This window comes from Ictidomys tridecemlineatus, chromosome 3 (genome assembly GCF_052094955.1).
Source record: "Ictidomys tridecemlineatus isolate mIctTri1 chromosome 3, mIctTri1.hap1, whole genome shotgun sequence".
NCBI lineage: Eukaryota > Metazoa > Chordata > Mammalia > Rodentia > Sciuridae > Ictidomys > Ictidomys tridecemlineatus.
This window is the reverse complement of record NC_135479.1, coordinates 169,300,212-169,322,844: the sequence shown is the minus strand read 5'-3', so window position 1 is coordinate 169,322,844 and position 22,633 is coordinate 169,300,212. Positions and strand designations below refer to the sequence as shown.

Genomic DNA, 22,633 nt, shown 5'->3' with positions numbered 1-22,633 from the left:
TATCCTAATAAAATAGTATATCATACCAACTCCAGCTCCAGCTTCCATTAACTCAGAGTCCTCAGTGAATAGTCAGATATCAATCAACTCACTGTGATCTGCCTTTCTTTCCTCTATTGCCTAACAGTCTCAAGATTCATTAAAAACCATCGTTTTGCAGTTCTTGCCTGTATACATTATCTGGGTCCTTTGGTCCTTCAGATGAATAATCCCTTCCATTTCAATGAAGGCAGTGTATATCTATATTTGGTTTATACCAAAAATTGATCTTCATTTTTGGTTTTGAACTTTTAAGTTGGGAGGGAAGGGACAGCTCTAATGGGGCAGATTTCATTTTGCCAGACACCTGACTGAGATGTTGCTTTTGAATGTCTCCCAGACAAAGAAAGGCTGCTGATTTTCTAGCAATAATGAGGGAGTCACATTTGTACACATACAGACTTCAGGAAAATCTCAGTGTTTAAATCCAAATGTATCCATCTATAATCAATCTAGTACATAAATCCTTCCCTGTCCATCCTGACTTTACTGCAGGATGAAGAGTCATCTTTCTCTACAGTTTGATTCATTGATATCAATCCCTGATCTTGTTCTGCATATCCACCTGATATTATCACCTTCTGTGTCAGAACGTTCCATGAGTTGGAGGTTGGATCAGTTGAGTATGTTATTATTCTTTCTTCAGTGCATTGATAGAACTTAACAATAATCATTGTCCTTATAAATTACCTTTGCTATTGGAGTGTAACTCACTCAAATCCTAAATATATTACTTACTCAAATGTTAGCCTCTGCCTATATAAAATCCCACTTCACCACGGAAATAATGTTGGCAGTTGAGATGCTTCAGAATAGCAGCATTCATTATTATCTCAATAGCAGTGGAGTCCTCGGCCATTTGGACAGTGAGTAATACAGTTACTGGGGTACCTACTTCCTGGAATCATTTTCATGCCCACTGTCTTTTTCTAGGTCCTTCATAAGATGGTGCTAAAACAAAAATTTTGTAGTTTATTTGGAAAATGCAGGGGCATGGATTGGGGAGGGGAAGTATTGCAGAAAGAAGATGATGTCAACATTAAAGGGCACTTTATGAAACTGCTTGATACCATAGATAATTGGTGCTTAATTCCACCAGGACATTCAGGGAAATAGTATAAAAAATGTCTCATTCACTAAATTCTACTAATCATGTTTTGATGATTTTTTTTCCTAGGGGTATTAATTTCTTAGCACTGGTGACCTATCACGTATACAGAGAAAACTTCTATAGTTTTTTTTTTTCTTTTTTTGTCAGGGGTTCAGCCTTCATACATAGAGTTGATGTTAGCGCATCCTGAAAAGTTGTAGGAAATGGGCAGAACTCTGACAACATCTGCTTCATGGAAGAAGTGAAATTAAACTTAACTGAAGTCAGCTCATGCAGCATCAAATGCCATTTGAAGAAGTATATGTAAACCTGATTTTCTTTAGAGAAAGAATTTGATTAGCTAAGAATTATGCCTTAGGAAAAATTAAACTGAAGTAGTTTATAGGATTGTGTGAAGAACAAGACTGGGTAGTGTTATGGTTTTTGTACAAAAGTTTCTCTGAAAAGCTCATGTGGCAATGGAACACAGGTCAGAAGTGAAATGGTTAGATTAGGAGAGAACTATAACCTCATCAAAGGATTTATCCTTCTGGCAGAATAATAGATTACTGGTGGGAAATGCAGGCAGGTAGGACATAGCTGCAAGAAATAGGTCCCTGGCTCCTTGCGTTTGCTCACACACAATCTGTTTTCCGGCTGCAAAGAGCTTTGCAGCTTTCTTTTGGCATGCCCTTCCACCATAATGTTCTGCCTCATCTCAATCCCAGAGCAACAAAATCAGCCAACCATGGACTAAACCTCCGAAACCATCAGTCAAAATAAACTTCTCTGAGTTTTTCTTGTCAGTTATTTTAGTCACAGCAAAGAAAAGCCGACTAGCAGATAGTATAATGGAGAGGGCATAACATGATGATCTTATTTCTATTTCTAGTTCTGACTGGGACCGGCTCACAGTCCTAATGCTAAAGCAGCTTCCAGAAGACTAGCATTCTGAGCACACACCAACAATAGTATTTCAGATGAAAGAGATTTCATTCTCAGAAGAGCTGAGAACTTAGAATGGAAGCAAACATTCCCAGATTACTTTTTTTCTGTTCTATTTATAAAGAGTCATGGGAAATCTTCACCCTGTCATTCAGACTTCAATATGTTGTTTGAGCTAAAGCACATTAACCTAAACAGAAACAGTCTTGTATGGAGAGAGTTAAGGTTGTCCTTGCCTGTGCTTTCTGGTATACAGTACTGTCCAGCCAACTCTTTGTGACCTTTAGCACCATTTAGCAATACTTCATTCCCAGTAGTGGTTTACCAAGACAAAGGAACAGGAAAAAGATAAGTCAGAGAACAAAGACAATGAAAAGGACTAAGCACTAAGAAGCACTTTTTTTGACTAATCTGAAAGCTGCTTAGAAATAGAAGAGCAAAAACTAAGAACATACTTCATATGTTAAGCACTTATTTAGTAATACTTGTATTAATTTATCATTCTCATATAAAACACCAACAGGCATATGTCAAATTAGTTTAACTCAAATATTCCCTTTTTGCACAAGCTTTAATTTCCTACAAATCTTTACCAACGTCACCTATTTCTGGGGCTTGTAAAGACCTACTCTTTTCCATTGTTGAGAACCCATTTCTGGAATAGGTTTTCTTTTTCTTTTTTTTTTTTTTTGGAGGAATTTTCTACCAGTATTTACAATTAATTGTAACAAAATATTATTGGAAAGAATTCTCCAGGGTATGGCTGTTTGCCAGATCTGCTTGGGTCTTTCTGTATACACAGTGCAACTTGAGTTCATTTCCAGAAAAATTATATGTCATACATTGGGTTTCTTTCTATTTTCTCCCACCTATTATGTAAAAGTGAACAGATAAGCCAAAATACAAAGTTGTGGGAAAATACATGATTTACTCTGATCTTTCCTATTGTGTTTCCATGAAATAAACAGTAACATCTTTGGTTATTAGTATATGTACAACTCTAGCTTTGGGTAAAGCAGTATCATCATATCCCTGGTATATCATAATCCCATTTTGCAAAGAATAAAGAAAGCATAGTCATTTCAAGTGGTATGCTTCCAAGTCTTCAAATATATAAGTGAATGTATTCATGCTCAATAGGTAACATCTAGTTAGTCTTATCACTTTTGGGAGAGAGGTGTCCCCTGAGGTCTCCAGACCTAATCACATACACCTCTGAATGACAGTTCAGTGCCTCCTTATCATCACTGGTCTATGCAAATCCTCATTTGCTTTATTTTTATTTATTATTTTTATTTTTATTTATTATTGCTGCTCTTTTACCATTTGACTGTTCTGTTGTGTTTGAGGTGATCACAAACATAGTTCATATGCAGAATTCTAATGTTGAACAAGGTTGTCCTACCAGAAGTCATTCCAGTGGGACTGAAGTCTTAAAGTTTTAATTTTAATATAATTTTGAAGATCTAAGGTATTTAAAATAACAAGAAAAAAATAAATATTACTGTGAAGTGTTAAGGCAACATTAGTGGGCCAAAATTTGACCAAATAAGGTTTATAGAGAATCATGATCTTACCCTGAAAGATTCTCTACTAATTATTTTACACATTATGTGTCTGCAATATGAAATAGCTCATCTCCAGATTTCTGCATGAAGATGAATGCCATAGAAACATTTCATCAAGTGTTTTCTTGTCTTGGCCACCAGTAACTTCTCTGTTAATAATTGCAGTATACATTGAGCTCTTTATTTTACTACACCTTTCAGCAGCATTTAATATATTTAAATATTTTCTCTTTTAGTAATCATTTTCTTCTATAACATGCATAGAACATCACACTTGTATCTCCCAATTTGCATTAATATGTACAGTTTGAGTATTTTATACTTGATATTTTCAAGAATTAACAATTCATAAATTAATGTATTTAAATACTGTACCTTTTACTTAAAATATAAAATTAATTACAGTTACAGCTGTGGACTATGGACTTAATTAAAAATTAAAGCAAAGATGGATGATTTGACAGAATCTGTAAGTAGTCCTTTTTTATTAAAATCCTGCTCAGTTAAAGGGTACCTGCCAAGTAGCCTTGATTGTATATAGCCTGCTTGGGTCACTATTTCTCCCAATGCAGACATATGTTCCTAAAATAATTGTTCTCTACACACACACACACACACACACACACACACACACACACGAACGATACATAAAGAGGGAGAGTTCTAAACCTAAATTTTCTTGTACTAAAAATCTTGTGCGTTAGCATAATGCTCAAAAAACCATTTGTTGTTTCTAGGCTTCAGCTAAGGCATGGTATCTGAATCATCTGTAATCAGCTACATTATTCTGATATCTTTAAAATAACATTTCTGGTTTGGGAGAGTGCTAAAAGTTTACAGATTTCTTTACATGTATGATATTTAGAATCTTGACCTAAGAAACAATAAGTCTCCACACTAGTAGATGCATTGAGAATTAATTTAGAATTCAAGCCTTGTGCTATTCACCTGAATATTCAACAAATACTAAGAACCTACTGTGAGCTTTGTAAATATTCCCTTGGTAATGGGGATGCATTGATGAACAATACAAAGTCTCTATTTTTGTAGAACTAGCATTCTACATACACTTATTTTAATTTAAAGCTTTTATATGGGTCAGCATAAATTTTCAGATACTTTTGATGTTTAGTCTTGTGTTTTCTTTAAAATCTCAAGTGAGTTAATTCGTTCTTCAGGTCAGTTCCTTCATCTCTAAAACCAGGATAAAACGCTTCATACAAATGCTAATGTATATAAGTTCAAGAATTAAATTAAATGTGGCTTGTGAGATAATTATTCTGTGCTTTCTATATTTGTGAAGTCCCATGAAACCTAGCATTGTCCTCAGGTATTGTTGAATGTTAAGGCAGAATAATTTAGATGAATATTTGACATCTCTTTACTGTAGTATTGCTGTAAATATTCAAAGATGGTATTTTCAGAATTTTTATTCATTTGTTCAGTAAATTCTTGACTTCTGATAATGCCAGTTAAGATCTTTGGACATATAGAAGGTGGACTCTATTATCAGACATTTAATATTCATGAATATTTGATGTTTTTAATGGGATGATCTTCTTAGTGGAAATTATCCTCATTGCTATAATATTTTGGTTCTATTAATAAGAATAATCCACAAAAAGTAATAAATTTATTTGTAAAACTTAGTCTCAGCAGTTGTCTTCTAGATATACCAGCGAATTCATATCTTTTTAAATTAAATATCTTTGTAGTACTAATAAAAAAGTTTTATGTTTGCCCAAAGTGAAATAGAAATGTATCTGCACATGATACATTTTGCTTCTCATTTTATTCTCTGAAACTAGTTATCATTTAAATGCAGAGCCTTCGCTTTTCTGCTGCAAAACAGATTTATGTTATTAACTACATGCCTAGCAGCAGAATTCAGGGCACTAATTTTCTAAGTTTATGTCAGTATATTGACTCAAAGTGAATTTTTAAGTGGTTGTGAGGAAAATATCATATTAGAATAAGAAGGCCCTTTAAGAAGCTTTTCATTGATAGAAAATATTAGATGTATATGCTTTAAAAATTAAGCCACTACAGAGTTACATAATGAGATGCCTGTGTGTTCAATAACTATAGTTTATTTTTCTTATGCAAGGGGCAGGAAGAATGTTCTGAACAAATCAGATAGACGTCATTTTACCAAATGAAAGCTTCTCTTCATTCTGAACCATTCTTTTTCTTAGGATGAATTTGATGGTTTACTTCTCTCTTGCTCCTTTTTCTAATAAACTTGGTTATCTGTGGGACTAATTAGTTAAGTCATACACTCAAAACACTGTGGAACAAATTACATAGGGAACCTGACAAGGAATTAAAGATTCATCTGGATTTTGGTTTTGTTTTATTTTAACCTATCTTTAGATTAGTGCTCATTGGGAAAAATGAATATTTTGCTTTTATTGCATTATTAATTAATCATCTGCCAGTAATACTAGACAACTTGAAAGGTCATTTACTTTTTTGGAGTCATATCTTTGAAATGGTGCTTTGTTGTATTCTTTCCTCTGCATGGCTTCCCTTTTATATGTTTATCACAATCACATTTTGAGGAATAAAAAGATAAGGAAAAAACATTTCTCCACAAACTTTTTTTTTTCCATTTTGGCATGAGTTAGGATCTGTTACAGTTTGCGGCAGAAATAAATTCAGGAATCAATAATTTTATTAAAGCACAGAGTGGAGAGGGAGGAAAAAGTTTTGATCTACATATGAATACTTATTCTTTAGGAGGCAGACGTAAAGACCAAAGTACTTCTGTACAGCAAGGTCTTTCTCCAATGTTTTTGGAGTGCCTTCTGTCTCATTCCTTCCCATCAGTACATATAACATTACTTTTGACAGATTTTTATTTTTATTCCCCTTGAATCAGCAAGCCCTGCAGCTGTGTATGGTCCTCATATAGTCAGGGCATGACTTTCCTCCCTACCATGTGTTTCTAGGGATACAGAGGTAAACGTATTAGTCTGGGGGTGATTGATCTTTTCCTTTGCTAGTTCTTTAAGTGAGTTTTCAGGACTTTCACTTTCTTTGAAAATTTAATTAGCTTTGCCGTGGTTCATTTCATTTTGAGAAATTATCTGCTTTTATCTTAAAATTTCAAAGTTTACCATGGAATAAAATTTATATTCCTGTTGCATTCTAAATATTTTTCAAAAGGAGGAAGATATACATTTGAGACATTTATATGAGGACTTGGATATATGGTCAGTTTATCAATTTATTATCTAAACATTCCTTCCCTACAAAGGCTATGTATTTGACTTATTTTAATATCTGTGAGAAAAGAGAGCAGTCTGATACTTCAATGATATTTCTGCTTTAAGTATTAATTTTCTTGTTCTAACTTTCTATTCTCAAAAGTAATTCAGTTTTTTGCCTAGTTTATTTGACTTGTTATGGAATCAAAAACTTCATATGTGGGTAGAGATTTTTTTTAAAGAGAGCACTCAGTTATAAATGCACTACAGACTATTTAGAGCTCTATATTCCTGTCAGTTCTAAGAAATATTCAATTGAGTTGGGAATGGCAAGAGCTCAGCACTAAGATAAATGCCCTGTTGTATGTATCCAGTGGGTAAATGCTGTTGCCCCTAGTAAAACGAATATACTTATTTTCCAGCTGTGAAATGTTTAAATATACATGAACCGCCTAAATGTTGAAAATATAGGATGAAAATAATCAAACATCTCATTAGTTCTGCTATTATATTGGTCAATTCCATCAGCTGTTTGCTTTTATATAGCAGGCACTTAAGCAAAATATACCAATTCCTCCTTCATGTATTCTTTTTGCTCTTAAGTTTTTCATATTTTTCATGTAAGACTAACAGTATCATAATATAAATGCAATAAGCCAATGTATAATGTACAAAAAAGCTCAGAAAACCAAAAAACCAAGTCATTGAAGCTTCTTCGTAGTAGAGTATCTTGTAAACTATGTTCGTTCTTACAGCCTGTGTAAGTAGAACAAAGATTTTTTTTTTTGCAGTTCTTTATGAGTTGCTTTCTTTGGGTACAGGAGTAGATGTATGAATTATAGGTGATGAGTGCAAGTTTTGTCATGTGAACTATCTTGCTTAATGAAAACTGTTGCTTTAGCAAGAATGAGTTTTCCTTCAGAGATTTTCTAGGAAAGAATGTTTGAAGAGTCATATGACTATTTATTTTAAGAATGTGCATGTTGGGTATGTTATGATATAGTTACGGTTGGATATGTTATAATATAGTTGTGGTGTCTATAGCAGGAAAATTAATAAGGCTTTGGAAGATTTATATACTCATGAGTCCCACAGAGGGAGTCTGTACATTTCTTTACTCATGAGTCCCACAGAGGGAGTTTGTACATGCCATGAAAGACAATAGAGGTTTTGGTCAGATGGTAGATGGCAAAACTCTAGGCCAGAAGACTTTAATGAGATTTCCAAGGAAAGGTACTACAGAGTAGGCACTTCAGCATGGTTAGTTTAAATAATTCCTGTGGGATATGAACTTTAAGGGTGGTCTCTAAATGCTTCATACCCAGCCTGGGATGATTTAAGACAAGAGGAATATTGGAATGTTGGCTGCCTCTGTGAGTTAGATAAGTGGATGTTTGGGGATTTAGACTTGGGGTTGGTTGTTTGGCATATAAAAGATCCACTTCAGGTCAGCCCTTTGCAATCTCTAAGAATTATGTAGCCCTGAGAGGGAAGTTTTTTCATCTGCTGAACTCTCTCCAGCAAGTTTTATAAGATGTCAAAACATCATAGACTATAGAAAATCAAGCCAGAAGCCTTGGTTCTAGTTCATGGTCAGTACAAGTACAACAATGAGCAATTGCTTTAACTTTGGAGCCTTGGATTCCTTACTGGTATCATCAAAATGAATACCAGTAAGGTATGAAAATCCATGCTACTACTACTACTACTACTACTTTTTTTTTGTCTTTTTTTTGGAACTGGGGGTGGAACCCAGGGCTTTGTGAATACAAGACAAATACTTTGCCAGTGAGCTGCATCCCAGCCCTTTCTATGCTACTTTAATGAGTATAAAGCTTTAATGAGTATAAACTCAGTGTATAGTTTCCTCAGAGGTCATTACATCCAAGATGAACATGTAGCCCAAAGAAATAGTCCTTTGGACTATACCTAATTCTTGCTTAAGCAAAACTTCTTACTGATCATGAAACTTGAAGTTTTTAACCTTTTCTGTCTATCGCTTCATAATTCCACAACTTGATCTAAAGAAAGGGCTTATAAAATCAAGACAAAAGAATCTCTGTTCTACCTATGTTGGCCATAAAAACAGAAATGATTTGCAAATGTATGGTTTGCTTTACTAAGTTTTTTCTACATTGTATCTTAGCAAACTTTTATATAATGGTGTGTTAGATTTTTTTTTTTCACTGTGACAAATACCTGAGATAATCCAATTATAAGGAGGAAAGTTTTACTTTGGCTCACTATTTCAGAGGTTTCAGTTCATGACACTTGACATCATTGCCCTTGGGTCTGTGGCAGCACAGTACATAATGGAATGAGCATGTGGCAGAGGAGCTGCTCACCTCATGGCAGTCATGAAGGGAAAAGAGAGGGTGTGTGTGTGTGTGTGTGTGTGTGTGTGTGTGTGTGTGTGTGTGTGTAGGGAGGATAACCAATATATCCTTTCATAACATTCTCTGAGTAATCTAATTTCCTTCTATTAGGCCAGTCTCCCCAAAGTGCTACAGATTAGCAATCAAGTCTTTAACATGGTGGAGATATTTCAGATCCAAATTGTAGCAAATGGGTAGACTATTTTATTCCAACATAAAACATATTTGAAAAAAAAATAAGTATCTGGAGATTAAGGAGTTAGAATATTTTGGGTTCAGTGACTGTAATGCAGCTGAAGCAAATTGTCAAATTAATGACAGAATTAATGGTGGTTTGATTTGTGTGTTTCTCTAATTTCTACCTTTATCTACACACATAGAATATGAATTATATATTTGTTTTGAATGAAATTTTGAAATTTAATCCATCAGATATCTGTGGTAGAACCTTAAAGTTTTCTCAAAGAGTAGGCATGTAGATTAGTTTTATACATTAGCTTCAACATCTTCCCCTCTGCCTTACTGAATTTTTTCAGTCTTTAAGGTGCATGTCAAGTGCCTTCTTCATTGCCAATGCCTCCAAACCACTCCAATTCATGAATAAGTTCTCATTTGAGCACATACTATGTTTATTATATATCCCATTCCATTGTTACTTGTAAACAAACCTGTGCTATCAGTTACATTTTCCTAATTTTTTATTTTAAAGATATAATAACACTTTAATGGAACTTGACACATACAGTAAATTCATTAATTATTATCAATTTCTTATTAACACATGACCTCTAAAATTCACAATATATTTTATTAAGTTAAAAGTGTTTTGAAGTAAATGTTTACATTAACCAATAATAACTAATAGTGACGTAGAACCTACTGGGTTCTTTAAATATTATATTTAACTCTGCATATTAATAAAGAATAATTATAATATTTTCAAATTCCAAATTGGGTATTCTTCATCTTCCTGTCATCTTTAGACCCAGTAAAGGAAGGCCATGCTCTGTGTCTAGAGCTTTTCATGATCTTGCCCTTTCTCTCCTCTGGCTTCACACCTCTTCATGAAGCTCTAACCTTGAGGGATGAGGAGATTTGCCACATAAATCCTATGCTTTCCTCTTTCATCAGACCACAGATAGTCAAGACCCCATAATTTCTTTCTCAAGCTCAGGGTTTCCTTCAGGAACTCCATGTCCTGTTGAGTTCCATCCTCCAATGGATATACTGTGCATTGTTCTGCTCATCTCAAGTTAAATGGAAGACCAAAGTTGACAGCTTTGGGTAGCAGAAAGGGGCACAGCTTGTATCTGAAGGCTTATAGGCCACCATATGTACATGGTGAAGCCCTCATGGTTTGGGATGGAGCTAGAGTGAAGGAATGGAACAGCAGTAGGACTGACTAAAGTTAGGGGCTAGCCCTCTATGGACCACTGTATGGACCTGGCATTCCAGGTTGTTAGGAAGTTGTCTTTACAAAGTAAGAATATAAAAATTTAAATTTTCATCTTACTTATATTACTTAAAAACATTTATACACTTGGTATGTAAGGCCCAAACTTATATTCTTGCCTCAGATCCCAATTTCCAGATATGTTAGTAAATTTCATATTCTTTTACAGTTGTACCAATCTTGAATTTATTTTCTTATTTTAGGAAATCAAATTCAAATGTAGAAATCTAATGTAAAGTACTTTCTCCCTTCTTGGTTGAGATGAAATTTATCAATTGCTGTGTTTTAACTGTTTTGGTATTGAGTCCAATTCCAATTTCTTTATTTTTTTTCTTCCTTTCTTCCTCTCCTCCGCTTCCTCCTCCTCTTTTTTCTGTCAATGAACTAAGAAACAATTTTTTCACAAACATCACAAATTTGACATCAAAGATAATGCACCACTTTAAGTATCCTTATATACTGTCTTTGAGTAGTTTCATATTTCTTGTGTGATTTTTCTGACCCTTTTCTCCAAATAAACATCCCCCCAAAGAGCCATGTAAATATTTTACTGAATACTGTAAAATACATTGTGATGTGATGTGTGGCAAATTGGATATGAGGACAGATGGGGAAAACAGAAAGCATATATCATGGGACTCATTGTTTTGTTTTCTTTTTTTTAAATCAGATAATGAATGCTTCTTTATGTTCTTTTAGTGTTACAGGAAATAATTAAACTGCTCTTTATGTATTTAAGTAGTATATACTTTATAACAGTCCTATGAAATGGGTAATATTAAGTTTAATTTTACACTTAAGGAAATTAGAGATATTAAATAAAGTTGCTGTGGGTCATACAGTTAATATGTAAGAAGGCAAGATTCATAGAGGGATGGTCAATTGCAGAAACCATCCTCTCAACCAGAGGCTCATGATTAAAATGCTGTTGCATTATTGCTTTGAACAGCTTCATTTGTATCCTTTTAATTCACTTTTTGTTAAAACATTTGGAAGTTTTCATTTCACCATTGTCATTTTATAATTACTTAATTTTTTTTCTTTTCACAGTGGGATGCCATCACTGAAATGGATGAACACAATAGGCCTATTCATACTTACCAGGTATGCAATGTAATGGAGCCAAACCAAAACAACTGGCTTCGTACAAACTGGATCTCACGTGATGCAGCTCAGAAAATTTATGTGGAAATGAAGTTCACACTAAGGGATTGTAACAGCATCCCTTGGGTCTTGGGGACTTGCAAAGAAACCTTTAATCTGTATTATATGGAATCAGATGAGTCCCATGCAATTAAATTCAAGCCAAGCCAGTATATAAAGATTGACACAATTGCTGCTGATGAGAGTTTTACCCAGATGGATTTAGGTGATCGCATCCTCAAACTCAACACCGAAATTCGTGAAGTGGGGCCTATAGAAAGAAAGGGATTTTATCTGGCATTTCAAGACATTGGGGCATGCATTGCCCTGGTCTCCGTTCGTGTTTTCTACAAAAAGTGTCCCTTCACTGTTCGAAACTTGGCCATGTTTCCCGATACCATCCCAAGAGTTGACTCTTCCTCTTTGGTTGAAGTACGGGGCTCTTGTGTGAAGAGTGCTGAAGAGCGTGATACTCCTAAACTATATTGTGGAGCAGATGGAGATTGGTTGGTTCCTCTTGGAAGGTGTATCTGCAGTACAGGATATGAAGAAATTGAGGGTTCTTGCCATGGTAAGGAACATTTAAATAATTTATTTTGCATTTAATTATTTTTTAAAAGTAAACATGTTCTACAATAATTTGAAAATAGTAAACATTTTGATACTGCTCCTAATAGCTAATTATAGAAATAATTGACTCCTTTTATCTATATGAAATTGTATAACCTGTTTTTTTCTTCCTGGAAAAATATATCATTTTTATTTTGATAAAGGAGTTAAACACTATGTATTGTGGTTTTCACCTATTTTTATAAAGACTATTAAAATCAACCACAGTAATAAAAACCAATGGGGATTCAAAATAGGATTTGCCGGATGTCCCCGGTGTTGGTGGTTTAGAGACACTGTCATATTGAAACACCATTAAAAAATGATTGCATTTTTCATGTTGAATTATAATAAAAGAATAGTATTTAAGTGGAATTATACTTAAAGGGGTAATTCATATGTTTTATTTTTTTAAAAAAATAAGCTAGTTTATACAGGTGTTATATGTTTGAAGGTTGAAGGTTGAATATTGACCTTTTCAAAAATTAATTTATCCCTTGTTATTATTAAGTACACTTTCCAGCCACATGACACAGTAAGTATTTATTAAAATAGCTGCATTTGTATAAGGTCCAAGTATTAGGATATATTAATACTACATAATGCTAGTTAAGTTTAGCATTACACAGGGTTAGATAATGAAAGACCTGTAATTTTAAAAGAGAGACATTTTTCCTTTTTTATATGAAATATCTTATGAGGGTTTATTAATTTAATGAATCTATATAAATATATACCCTTGATAAATATCATCTATTCAATTATGTTTGCATTTAGTACTCAAAACCAAAACACACATATAGAAAAAAAGTTATTTTCTTGGTAAATTGTAGCATACTAGAGTTATTTCCTTCTCGGAGATAAATTATATACAGATGTTTGCCGGTAGTGCCATATTGAATTTTTTGACATCTTGGTTGATGGTATATTCACATGCATTAAAAAACTGAGAAAAAATAAATAAGGAAAAATTACTTGTTTTTATATAAGGGTCATGGATAATATATGTGAACTTTCAAAGGATTTATCTACTCATAAAATGTTTGGGTTCTTGATTCTTGAAAAGTTTGCTACAGGCTCCAATGATCCTCATGTTTTATAGTTGGAGAACATTCATATTGGCATGAAAAGTCAGTAGTGTGTATTTTATAAAGCATGAACTAGTCTTCTTCCACTATTTAATCACTCAAATATATTTCATTCAGATTTATCAATATAGATTGAACCTGAAACTTTTACTCACCTTAAACAAAGATTTATAATGGAGCAAAAATAAATCATAAATTATCCTGGATAGATTTATAAAATACTTTATATTTTTGCTATATTTTTAATACAATAAATATTTTATACATATGAAAAATTATTCAGTGAATGGGAGGGCAATTAGAACTGGGAATAAAATATACCTAAGGAACTATACTGTTTTGCCACATTTTACACATAGAAGTTACAGGCTTTGATTGATAAAAATAATCAAATTTTAAAAATATTTTAAAAATTGTTCAATAATCCAAAGATTTATGTGATTAGCTTTTACTATATTTGTATTTTTATGGCATAGACCACAGGATTAAAGTAACCAACAATGATGACTAGATATCTTTACATAACATGCTTGTTGTGTGAAATTTTATTCTTTATATATGCCCTAATATTTCTTTATTTGTCTGGCAAAGGTGATTTTGGACAATTGATAAACATCCTCAGATTGTCTAGTGCTTTTGCATGTCCATTTTTATGTCTTGTTATCTTTATTCTTATTTACCTGGTTTCAGAAATATGAGGGAGTTGGGATAGTGTAAACGTTGATCATCTTCTTGTACTATATACCAGAAACTATAAGGATTGACCTTGAATTTTATGACCATGGCTTAATAAATTTGAAATCAGTTTTTTTTTTATCTATTTGTTATTTTGTAAGACTGAAAATAACCACATATGGTTTTAATTAAATATAAGGACATGCTATTAGCAAAGAAAAGGGAATTTGAGTGGATGTAGAGACTAGGTTTTTTATTTGTTCTAATTACTTACTCATGACATTAGAATGCATAAATGGAGTATAATTTCTCATTCTTCTGGTTGTACAAGTTGTAGAATCATACTGGTCATGTAACTATATATGTACATATAGTAATGATGTCTTATTCATTCTACTGTACTTCCTACATTTATACTCCTGCCTTCTCCCTTCACTCCCCCTCTACATGATCCAAAGTACCTCTATTTTGCCCTAACTACACCCTGGCCCTTATTGTGAATTAGCATCCACATATCAGAGAAAACATTTGGCCTTTGGTATTTGGGGATTGGCTTACTTCACTTAGCATGATATTCTCCAGCTTCATCCATTTACCAGCAAATGCCATATTTCATTCCTAAGGCTTTGTAATATTCTATTGTGTATGTATACCATATTTTCTTGATTCATTCATCTGTTGAACGTCATATAGGTTGGTTCCATAGTTTAGCTATTGTGAATTGAGCTGCTAAAAACATGAATGTGGCTGCATCAGTATAGTCTTTTGGGTATAAACCAAGGAGTGGGATAATTGAGTCAAACGGTGGTTCCATTTCAAGTTTTCTGAGGAATCTCCTTCTGCTTTCCATAATGGTTGCACTTATTTGCAGTCCCATAAGCAATGTATGAGCTTACCTTTTCCCCCACATCCTAGCCAACATTTATTGTTGCTTGTGTTCTTGATAATTGCCATTTTGACTTGAGTGAGATGAAATTGTAATTTCAATATGCATTTCTCTAATTGCTGAGATGTTAAACATTTTTTCATATAGTTGTTGATCTATTGTATTTCTTATGTGAAATGACTGTTCAGTTCCTTAGCACATTTATTGATTAGGTTATTTATTTTTTGGTGTTGAGTTTTTTATATATCCTGGAGATTAACATAGGGACCCATTTTTAAACTTTTTTCGTGGCAGCATCCTATGTTCTGTAAAATTATTTGCTTACAATTCTGTAGTCAAGATATCTGGACTGGGTTCATGAGGCAGTTCTTATTTGCTCTTGTAAATACAACTAAAGTTATTTGAAGATTTATCAGAGCTGGATGTCTAAGAATGGCTTCATACACTTATAATTCTATATTGAGGATCTTTGAATTTCTAAGGTTGCTTACTGAATACATCCTAATTACACTCTTTTAGTGTGTTTTATTTCAGATAATTATTCTAGTATTTTTATTTATTGGTATATATACATTAAAAGTGATTATTCCCAATAGTATTCAAGTGACTTCACAATTGGGCGCTGTTCTGTTCTTTTCCTAGCCTTGGAAAATTCTGTCTGCTATTCTATTTTTATTATTTTTGAAAAATTTGTGTGCTTTTCATATCCCTTTTTTTCCATATTTTATTTAGCTGCTCAGTGCCCCTTTTTCCCCTTTTTCTGCAATGGTATTTCATTCATCCTCCGAAGTATAGCACAAGTGTCCTAAGTCTGGGTTTTCAGTGAGTTAGTAGCTCTCTTCTCTATGTTAACAGTTTTTACTAATTATTTGCCTGTTTCACCTGGCTATCAGATAAAAGAGGTGTATTTCAACCTCGCCTGTGTAATAAAGGGTAGGAAACTGGTTGATGGGAGTGTTTCTGTGGAACTGAGAGTGGAGTCTCCTGAGTAAAGGTTTAGCTTCTGGTGGAGCTGCTCCCTGCACTGTTTATCCTCATCTATGAAACAAGAAAGCTCCTTTCAGGGAGGGTTTCAGTATTATAGATCTGGAAGGCCTTAAAAAGTACTGTCATCCATCATTTTATGACTGGGCACTAAATTACTAAAAACAGAGCTTCGTTTTCTGGGGCCAACAGTAGTGACCAACACTAGACTGAGAATTGAAGCTCCGATGTTTCTCCTATTGGCTGTTGTGAGTTTTTCCTTTCTTCTTTCCTCTATTCTCCCCTTCCTTCCTCCCTCCCTTTCTTCCTCTCTCTTCCAATCAGTGGTGCTCTTACTTTGTATTAATTTTTCCTGTCTGCCAAGCCCAAAATAATGTAGGTCTGCTACACATTATTTAAGACCCCTTTCAAGCTGTTGTTTATTTTCTGTAGTCCAATATAGTTATTGTTAGGACAGAATTGACACATCCATTTTGAAATTTAGACTACCAAGAGTAATGGAAAAAATACACATTTATGTAGAACTTTGCAGATAAAGATCACAAATAAGAAAATTTACAGTGAAGCTTTGTATATTTTCATAATTTGCTTGAATTAATTTGAGAGCTCTACGCAGTAGACACAATAATATGATTTAATGTAGAATAAATCCATGTATATCTATATTATATGTATCTATACTGAATGATATATAAGTACTTATGTTTATATAATTCATTATTGTATTGTATCCTAAAGAATTATATCACTGAATGTTTGAATTAGTGATGCCTTTCTCCAATATTAAGGCACATCTAGATTCAAATTCTAGAAGCACAAAAGAGAGAAGTACTCTTATTCTCGTAGTATCAATCAAGTTTAAATAGAAACTTTATTATGGCATATATGATAAATTTAAAACAAAATGCAAGGATCTAGGTTACTGTATTTTACCTAACAAGCATTAGTATAATTTTGGCTTACAAATCAATTTATTTTTGATAACTATTTTAATTCTATTTCATAAGTTCCTAAGTAAAACTGTCATACTGGGCATATTGATATTAGACATATAATTTGTAATTTATTTATTTTACTTAATGTTGAATCTTGTTAAGGATTTGAATTAAAAATGAAGTTGATTGGACTAGCATTGGAAATGCTAATTTACATCAAATAGTCTTTCACTTTACATATCTAAGATTATTTTAAGACTATATAAGGAATGACTGGATATGACATGCAAAGTTGAATGCAATTTTTGTTCAGTTGTCTGAGTCCTAAAGTAACATGAATCCCTAATAATCTCCTCTGGAACATTAATTTAAGATAATCTCATTAAGGTTGTAGCATTTCTACTTAGAATCTTATGCACCTAAAACTGTACATATTTTAAAGTTAAATAAAAATTGACAATTATCCACATCACCAAAAAGAAATTTAAAAAATAAGAAATGTCAGTTTAAGTTTAGAGTTTTATATCTGTTGGGCATACGTATATACTACAAGGATACTTTCTTTAAGTATAACGTGATATGATTAAATAATATTTAGCTATGGAAATTAAAGTTCTAAAACATAGAGAATTTTTCAAAACCTTTGCTTTTTTCTAGAACATGCTTTTATTTTTTTATTTTCCTTCTAGTGCTGCTTTAAAATTCAGGAGGAAAGGATGGTGGCATTTCTCAGACCATTGCATTATTGTGCATAGAGGTGAATGGGATATACAAGGCCTTTAGTGACTTAGCTATTGATTTGATCTTCTGAAGAGTGTTGTTATTAAGGCTTCGTGGCACAGTCCTCTGCTGCAGTTCAGAAACATTTATACTCTGAGTTTATGATCTTCTGTCTAATCATGTTATCAAAGATGACTATGGAAGCAGAAAGCATAAAGAAATTTGAGAGGCCAGGATTTGCTGGCATTAAATAAGGGGGTTTGAGGATATGATGAAAAGCTGGAAGGTGAGATTGGGATCAGAAAAAAAAGGGCAGACTTACTGGCCCAAATAGTATTTTCGTTTTCGAAAGGCTTTCACATAGTAAATATAAACTCTTGCAATATGACCTTCGATTCCAAACAAAGCTGCTTTGTCATGAAGCAATTCCAGGCTTTCATCTGACTTGAGAAGAATATGAAATCCAGAAGTTTAAAGGAATCTAAAAATAGAAGGAATTATTGCTAAGTGAGACACAGTAAAGGTGAAAAATTACATTATTCTTTGTTCTTTATCACAATTTTAAAAATAGGTTAAAATATAAACTGTCTTGAAATGAAAATATTTATGAAATTATTTAAATATTATTTAACATTAATTTTACTTCCTATATTGTTTTTCTGGCTTGAAAACTATAAGTTATGTTTCTATAGTGGTTATGCTTAAATTTTAAAATATTTTTGAGCACATATATTTCTGGAAAGGGATAAATTGATCTAGTATCTGTTCTTTTTCCAAGCATGAACTACCTTACATGCACTGGAATTGTGACTTTCCTTGTGAATATTGCCTAGAATTTTATTTTATCTTTAAAAAAAAACACATTATTAGCTCTGTGGAGTCAATACTTAGTTACACAAAGACATGCTAACATTTTTTTAAACTCATCACCATTCTGATTATCTCCTTTTTTCTGGGTTAAAATATTCTTTTCATTGAAGTATATTCTTTGGTAGTTCTTTTGGCAGGATTCTATGAGTTGATAATGCTCTTTAATGGATATCTAAAAATATCTTTAGGGCTGTGGGTGTAGCTCAGAGGTGAAGCACCTATTAGGCCCTGGGTCCAATCCGCACCTCCTAAAACACACACACAAAAGCCCTTTGTTTTGCCTTCCCTGCTCAGTGATTGCTTATTTGGTCATAGAATACTAGGTGAGAATTGTTTTTTCTTGAGTGCTCTGAAAAAATTACTTCCTTTCTATGAGAATGTGCTGCTACTGTCCTGACAGTTATTACTCCTGAGATCTTCTGTAGGGTCTGTATTTGCTGTTCTTCATTTTCAGGATGATGTATCAAGATGTATGATTACTCTTCCTCCTACTTATTGTGTTTTTTTGTTTGTTTGTTTGTTTTTGGTGAGGAGTATTGCTTTCTTCTGTTTATTTTATTTCTAGAATTATTATTAATATTTTTTGGACACTTTCACTCTGTCCTCTTTGAAATTCTATTTTGAATATTTCAGTCCCAGTACCAATTTTCACATCATGAATTTTCACTTTTCACAGCACCTAGATAAGAGTTTATTGTATCTATTGAGGCATTTTTACCTTCATTGGTTTTATATTTTTTTCATTCTCTTACTATTGTTTCTGCTCTGCATACTCTGTTTTGTAATTCCTTTCTCTCTTTTATGGATTTATATTATTTCTTGTAGATTTTCAAATCATATTGTAATAGATTTTGTGTCAAAATTAATCTCCTCATTTTTAATGAGGATATTGACCATATTTCTAAGCATTCTATAATGTCCTTTGGATTTCTAACATAGGCTAATTTGTCTGGGAATTTCACATTCTGTTTTCTTTACTTTTTTTCCTTTTCTTTGTTGATTTATTAGTTGCACCAGCCCAGTCCTTAAATACAGAAAAAAATTAAGAGACATAAGAAATTTACCCAAGAATTTGTATTAGTATCCTGGTTGACAGGTGGGTAGTTCCCCTTCATGCAGTGACTTGGGCACTAGACTTCTTGCATTTCTTAAAGCAGCTATCCCTGAGAGCTTGGAAGTGGTCTGTGTCCAGCTCAGAGACTGTAAGAAGCACATGTTCCTTTTAATCAATTCATATTTGAAGAGACACAGATTTCTTTCTGTCACAAACCAACAGTAAGAATGAATACATGACCAAACCTGGCTGTAAACAGGGAGTAGGATATTCTTAAATGATGTCCCTGCTCAGTAATCGCTTTTCAACAACAGTTTCCAACCATGGATGAGAAAGTCTAAATTTTTCTATAAAAATGTTCATCTTTGAAACAGTCTACCTCCTGTCTTACAAAATGCACACACTCATCTTCATATGTCTGATAATGCAGTGTTTTATCTATCAAGTTTAAATATGTCTTTTTGTCGTCTGGGGATGCACAAATAAATGACAAGCCATCTACTACTAACATAAAATATACAACAGTGTAAAAAAATAGCATATTCCCAGGAAGAAAAGGGAATAATGCTGGAGGTTATGTTAAGTGACTAAATGAGATACAGGAAGGTAAACATATCTCCTATATGGATATTTAAAAACAAAATCACTTGGAATATATAATAGTGATTACTAGAAGCAAGGAAGAATGGGGGAAGAAGAAGAAAGGAAACTTGGATAACGGGCACCTAAACACAATTAGAAATAAGAAGTTCTAGTGTTCTACAACACAGTGGGTGTCTGCAGTTCATAGTAAACTCACGTATTTTATGTGTAACTACTAGAGTGGATCTCAATATCTTCAAACACAAAGTAATGATAAGGAGATGGAAATGTTGATTACATTGATTTGATCAGTACATACTAAATGTATTGAAATAATCACATTTTGCTACAAAAGTATGTACAAATTATGTTAAATTTTAAAAAAAATGTTAGTAGAGATGGAAATATTAATTTTCCTAATTTTATTATTTTATAATATATACATGCATTAAACTATTAAACTGTACCTCATAAATGTGTAGAATTAAAAATAATTCAAATGAGGAAAAGGGGAGCACACAGATGTGACTGCACCTTAGCAATGAAGGACCCTATGGGGCAGGCACTATGAGGTTCTGAATGCTGATTCCGTGGTGCACTCTTATCCGTTGTCCTCAGTGGCTCCTGGCTCCACTGTGTGAGCTTTTTTTTTTTTTTTTTAAGTCATCATGACTATTTCTGAAATATTGGAGGGCGAGCAGCTTTTATCGCCATGCTCATCTGTTTCTGGAGTGCATGGATTGTTTTACCTCTATAGCCTCTTTTAGTCTAGACTCATGATTTGTTGGCAGTAAGATTTCCTAAAATTCATAGCATCCTTTTGACATGTTTGTCAATTCCATGTGCCAGGATCCACACACCAGGTCCATAGCTTTTAGGTGTGCTCCATTTATTAACTTACCTATTTGCTGCTTTACTCAAACTCCTCCTTTAATTTAATGCAGCTAAGTTCAGGTCATCTTAAACACTAGGGTTGAGTAGGTCTCCGGAATGAGGTAGAGTCTTTTTACTAGGATGTCTCAATCTATGTTTGGTACTTAAGATATTTTTTCTTAGTTTTTTCTCTGTTTGATGTTGAAAAAAATTCTCATCCTGAATCAACTAATGTGCAATGCTTTCTAGTTTTGCTTTTTTGTTTTTGTTTTTGCTCTTCTTTAAGCTTGCAGCATAGCTAATTATTGCCTGGGCTTCTCTCTTCCTGAAAGTATCTTCTTAAATATATCAAGTAACATTCTACACACACACACACACACACACACACACACACACACACACACACACACACACCATACTCTTGGCCAGCTTTCCAGCTCAAAATTTTACCAAAAATATTATTATAACATAATAAAAGTTTGCATTTATCTAGCCTCCTCTTAAGTTTACATACACTAGCCCTCTGATTACTGAGCTTAATGTCATAGTTCAAGTTTGTTTTTTTTTTTTTACATGTCAGTTGAAGGGCATAGCCATATGTATTTTTAATACTTGATTTAGGGTACTACTTAAGAGCTGAGGTAACAAAATCAAATTCTAAATCCCAGAATCTTAATATGTAAAAGTTTGTTTTTCATTCATATAGGAATTCCAGCTGTGCCTGGTTTCCACATCATACATTTTTCATCTCCATTATCATCTATGGCCTTCCAATGAATGTAAAAATAATCACATAGAAGACACAACTGTTTATTAAAAGTCTTGGCATACATGTGTTATATAAGCTTGACAAAGTCACTATAGCACACTTGTAAAAGTTATATAATTAACAAGGTAAAGGTTCTGAGTGCAAGCAGCAATATTAAGCTCCATCCAGTGCAGGTAAAAGAGAATTATCTTTTTTGATCATCCAACAAGCAGTTAACACATGTATAAATGTTCCATGAAAACACAAACTGAACTGAATATATATTCCTAATTAAACATTAAAAGTCATTTTTATAAATTTAACCTCTTTTCCATAGCAATAAGTAGGATTCAAATCTTTTGAAGAAAGTGTGATTATTTCCATGTTCAACCCACAAATAGCACCAGGGAACAGTTGAAGTAAATTTCTCACTAATATACTTTGCAGTGCATTGAAAGTTTAATGTCAAACCTTTACCAAAGAAAACTGTCTTAATTTTATAAAAATGCAGTAAAAATATAATTATAAAATATTGTACTTAATAAATATGTGAATATTAAAGAGTAAATGATAATCATCATACTAATAAAATTAATAATGTATTCCTGTATAACTAATAAAATTATGATAATGATAAAACATAGGGGCTGATTTGAAGTTATATGTTCTTTTTTTCACTTAATATTTTATTTAATATAAAAAGTTTTTAATTTTTTTATTTATATATGACAGTGGAATGCATTACAATTCTTATTGCACATCTATTACACATATCTCTGGTTGTAAA

At 33.0% G+C, this 22,633-nt stretch overlaps 1 protein-coding gene across 5 annotated transcripts in view; it reads left to right on the top strand.

Annotated features, from left to right (window-relative positions):
- Epha6 (EPH receptor A6) overlaps positions 1 to 22,633 on the top strand; it is a 792,729-nt gene that overhangs the window by 129,591 nt on the left and 640,505 nt on the right. For all 5 annotated transcript variants that reach the window (XM_078044415.1, XM_040270502.2, XM_005336763.4 and 2 more), the window contains one exon: positions 11,730 to 12,393. In XM_078044415.1, the coding sequence (XP_077900541.1) occupies positions 11,730 to 12,393 (664 nt within the window). The remainder of the gene's footprint in view (positions 1 to 11,729; positions 12,394 to 22,633) is intronic.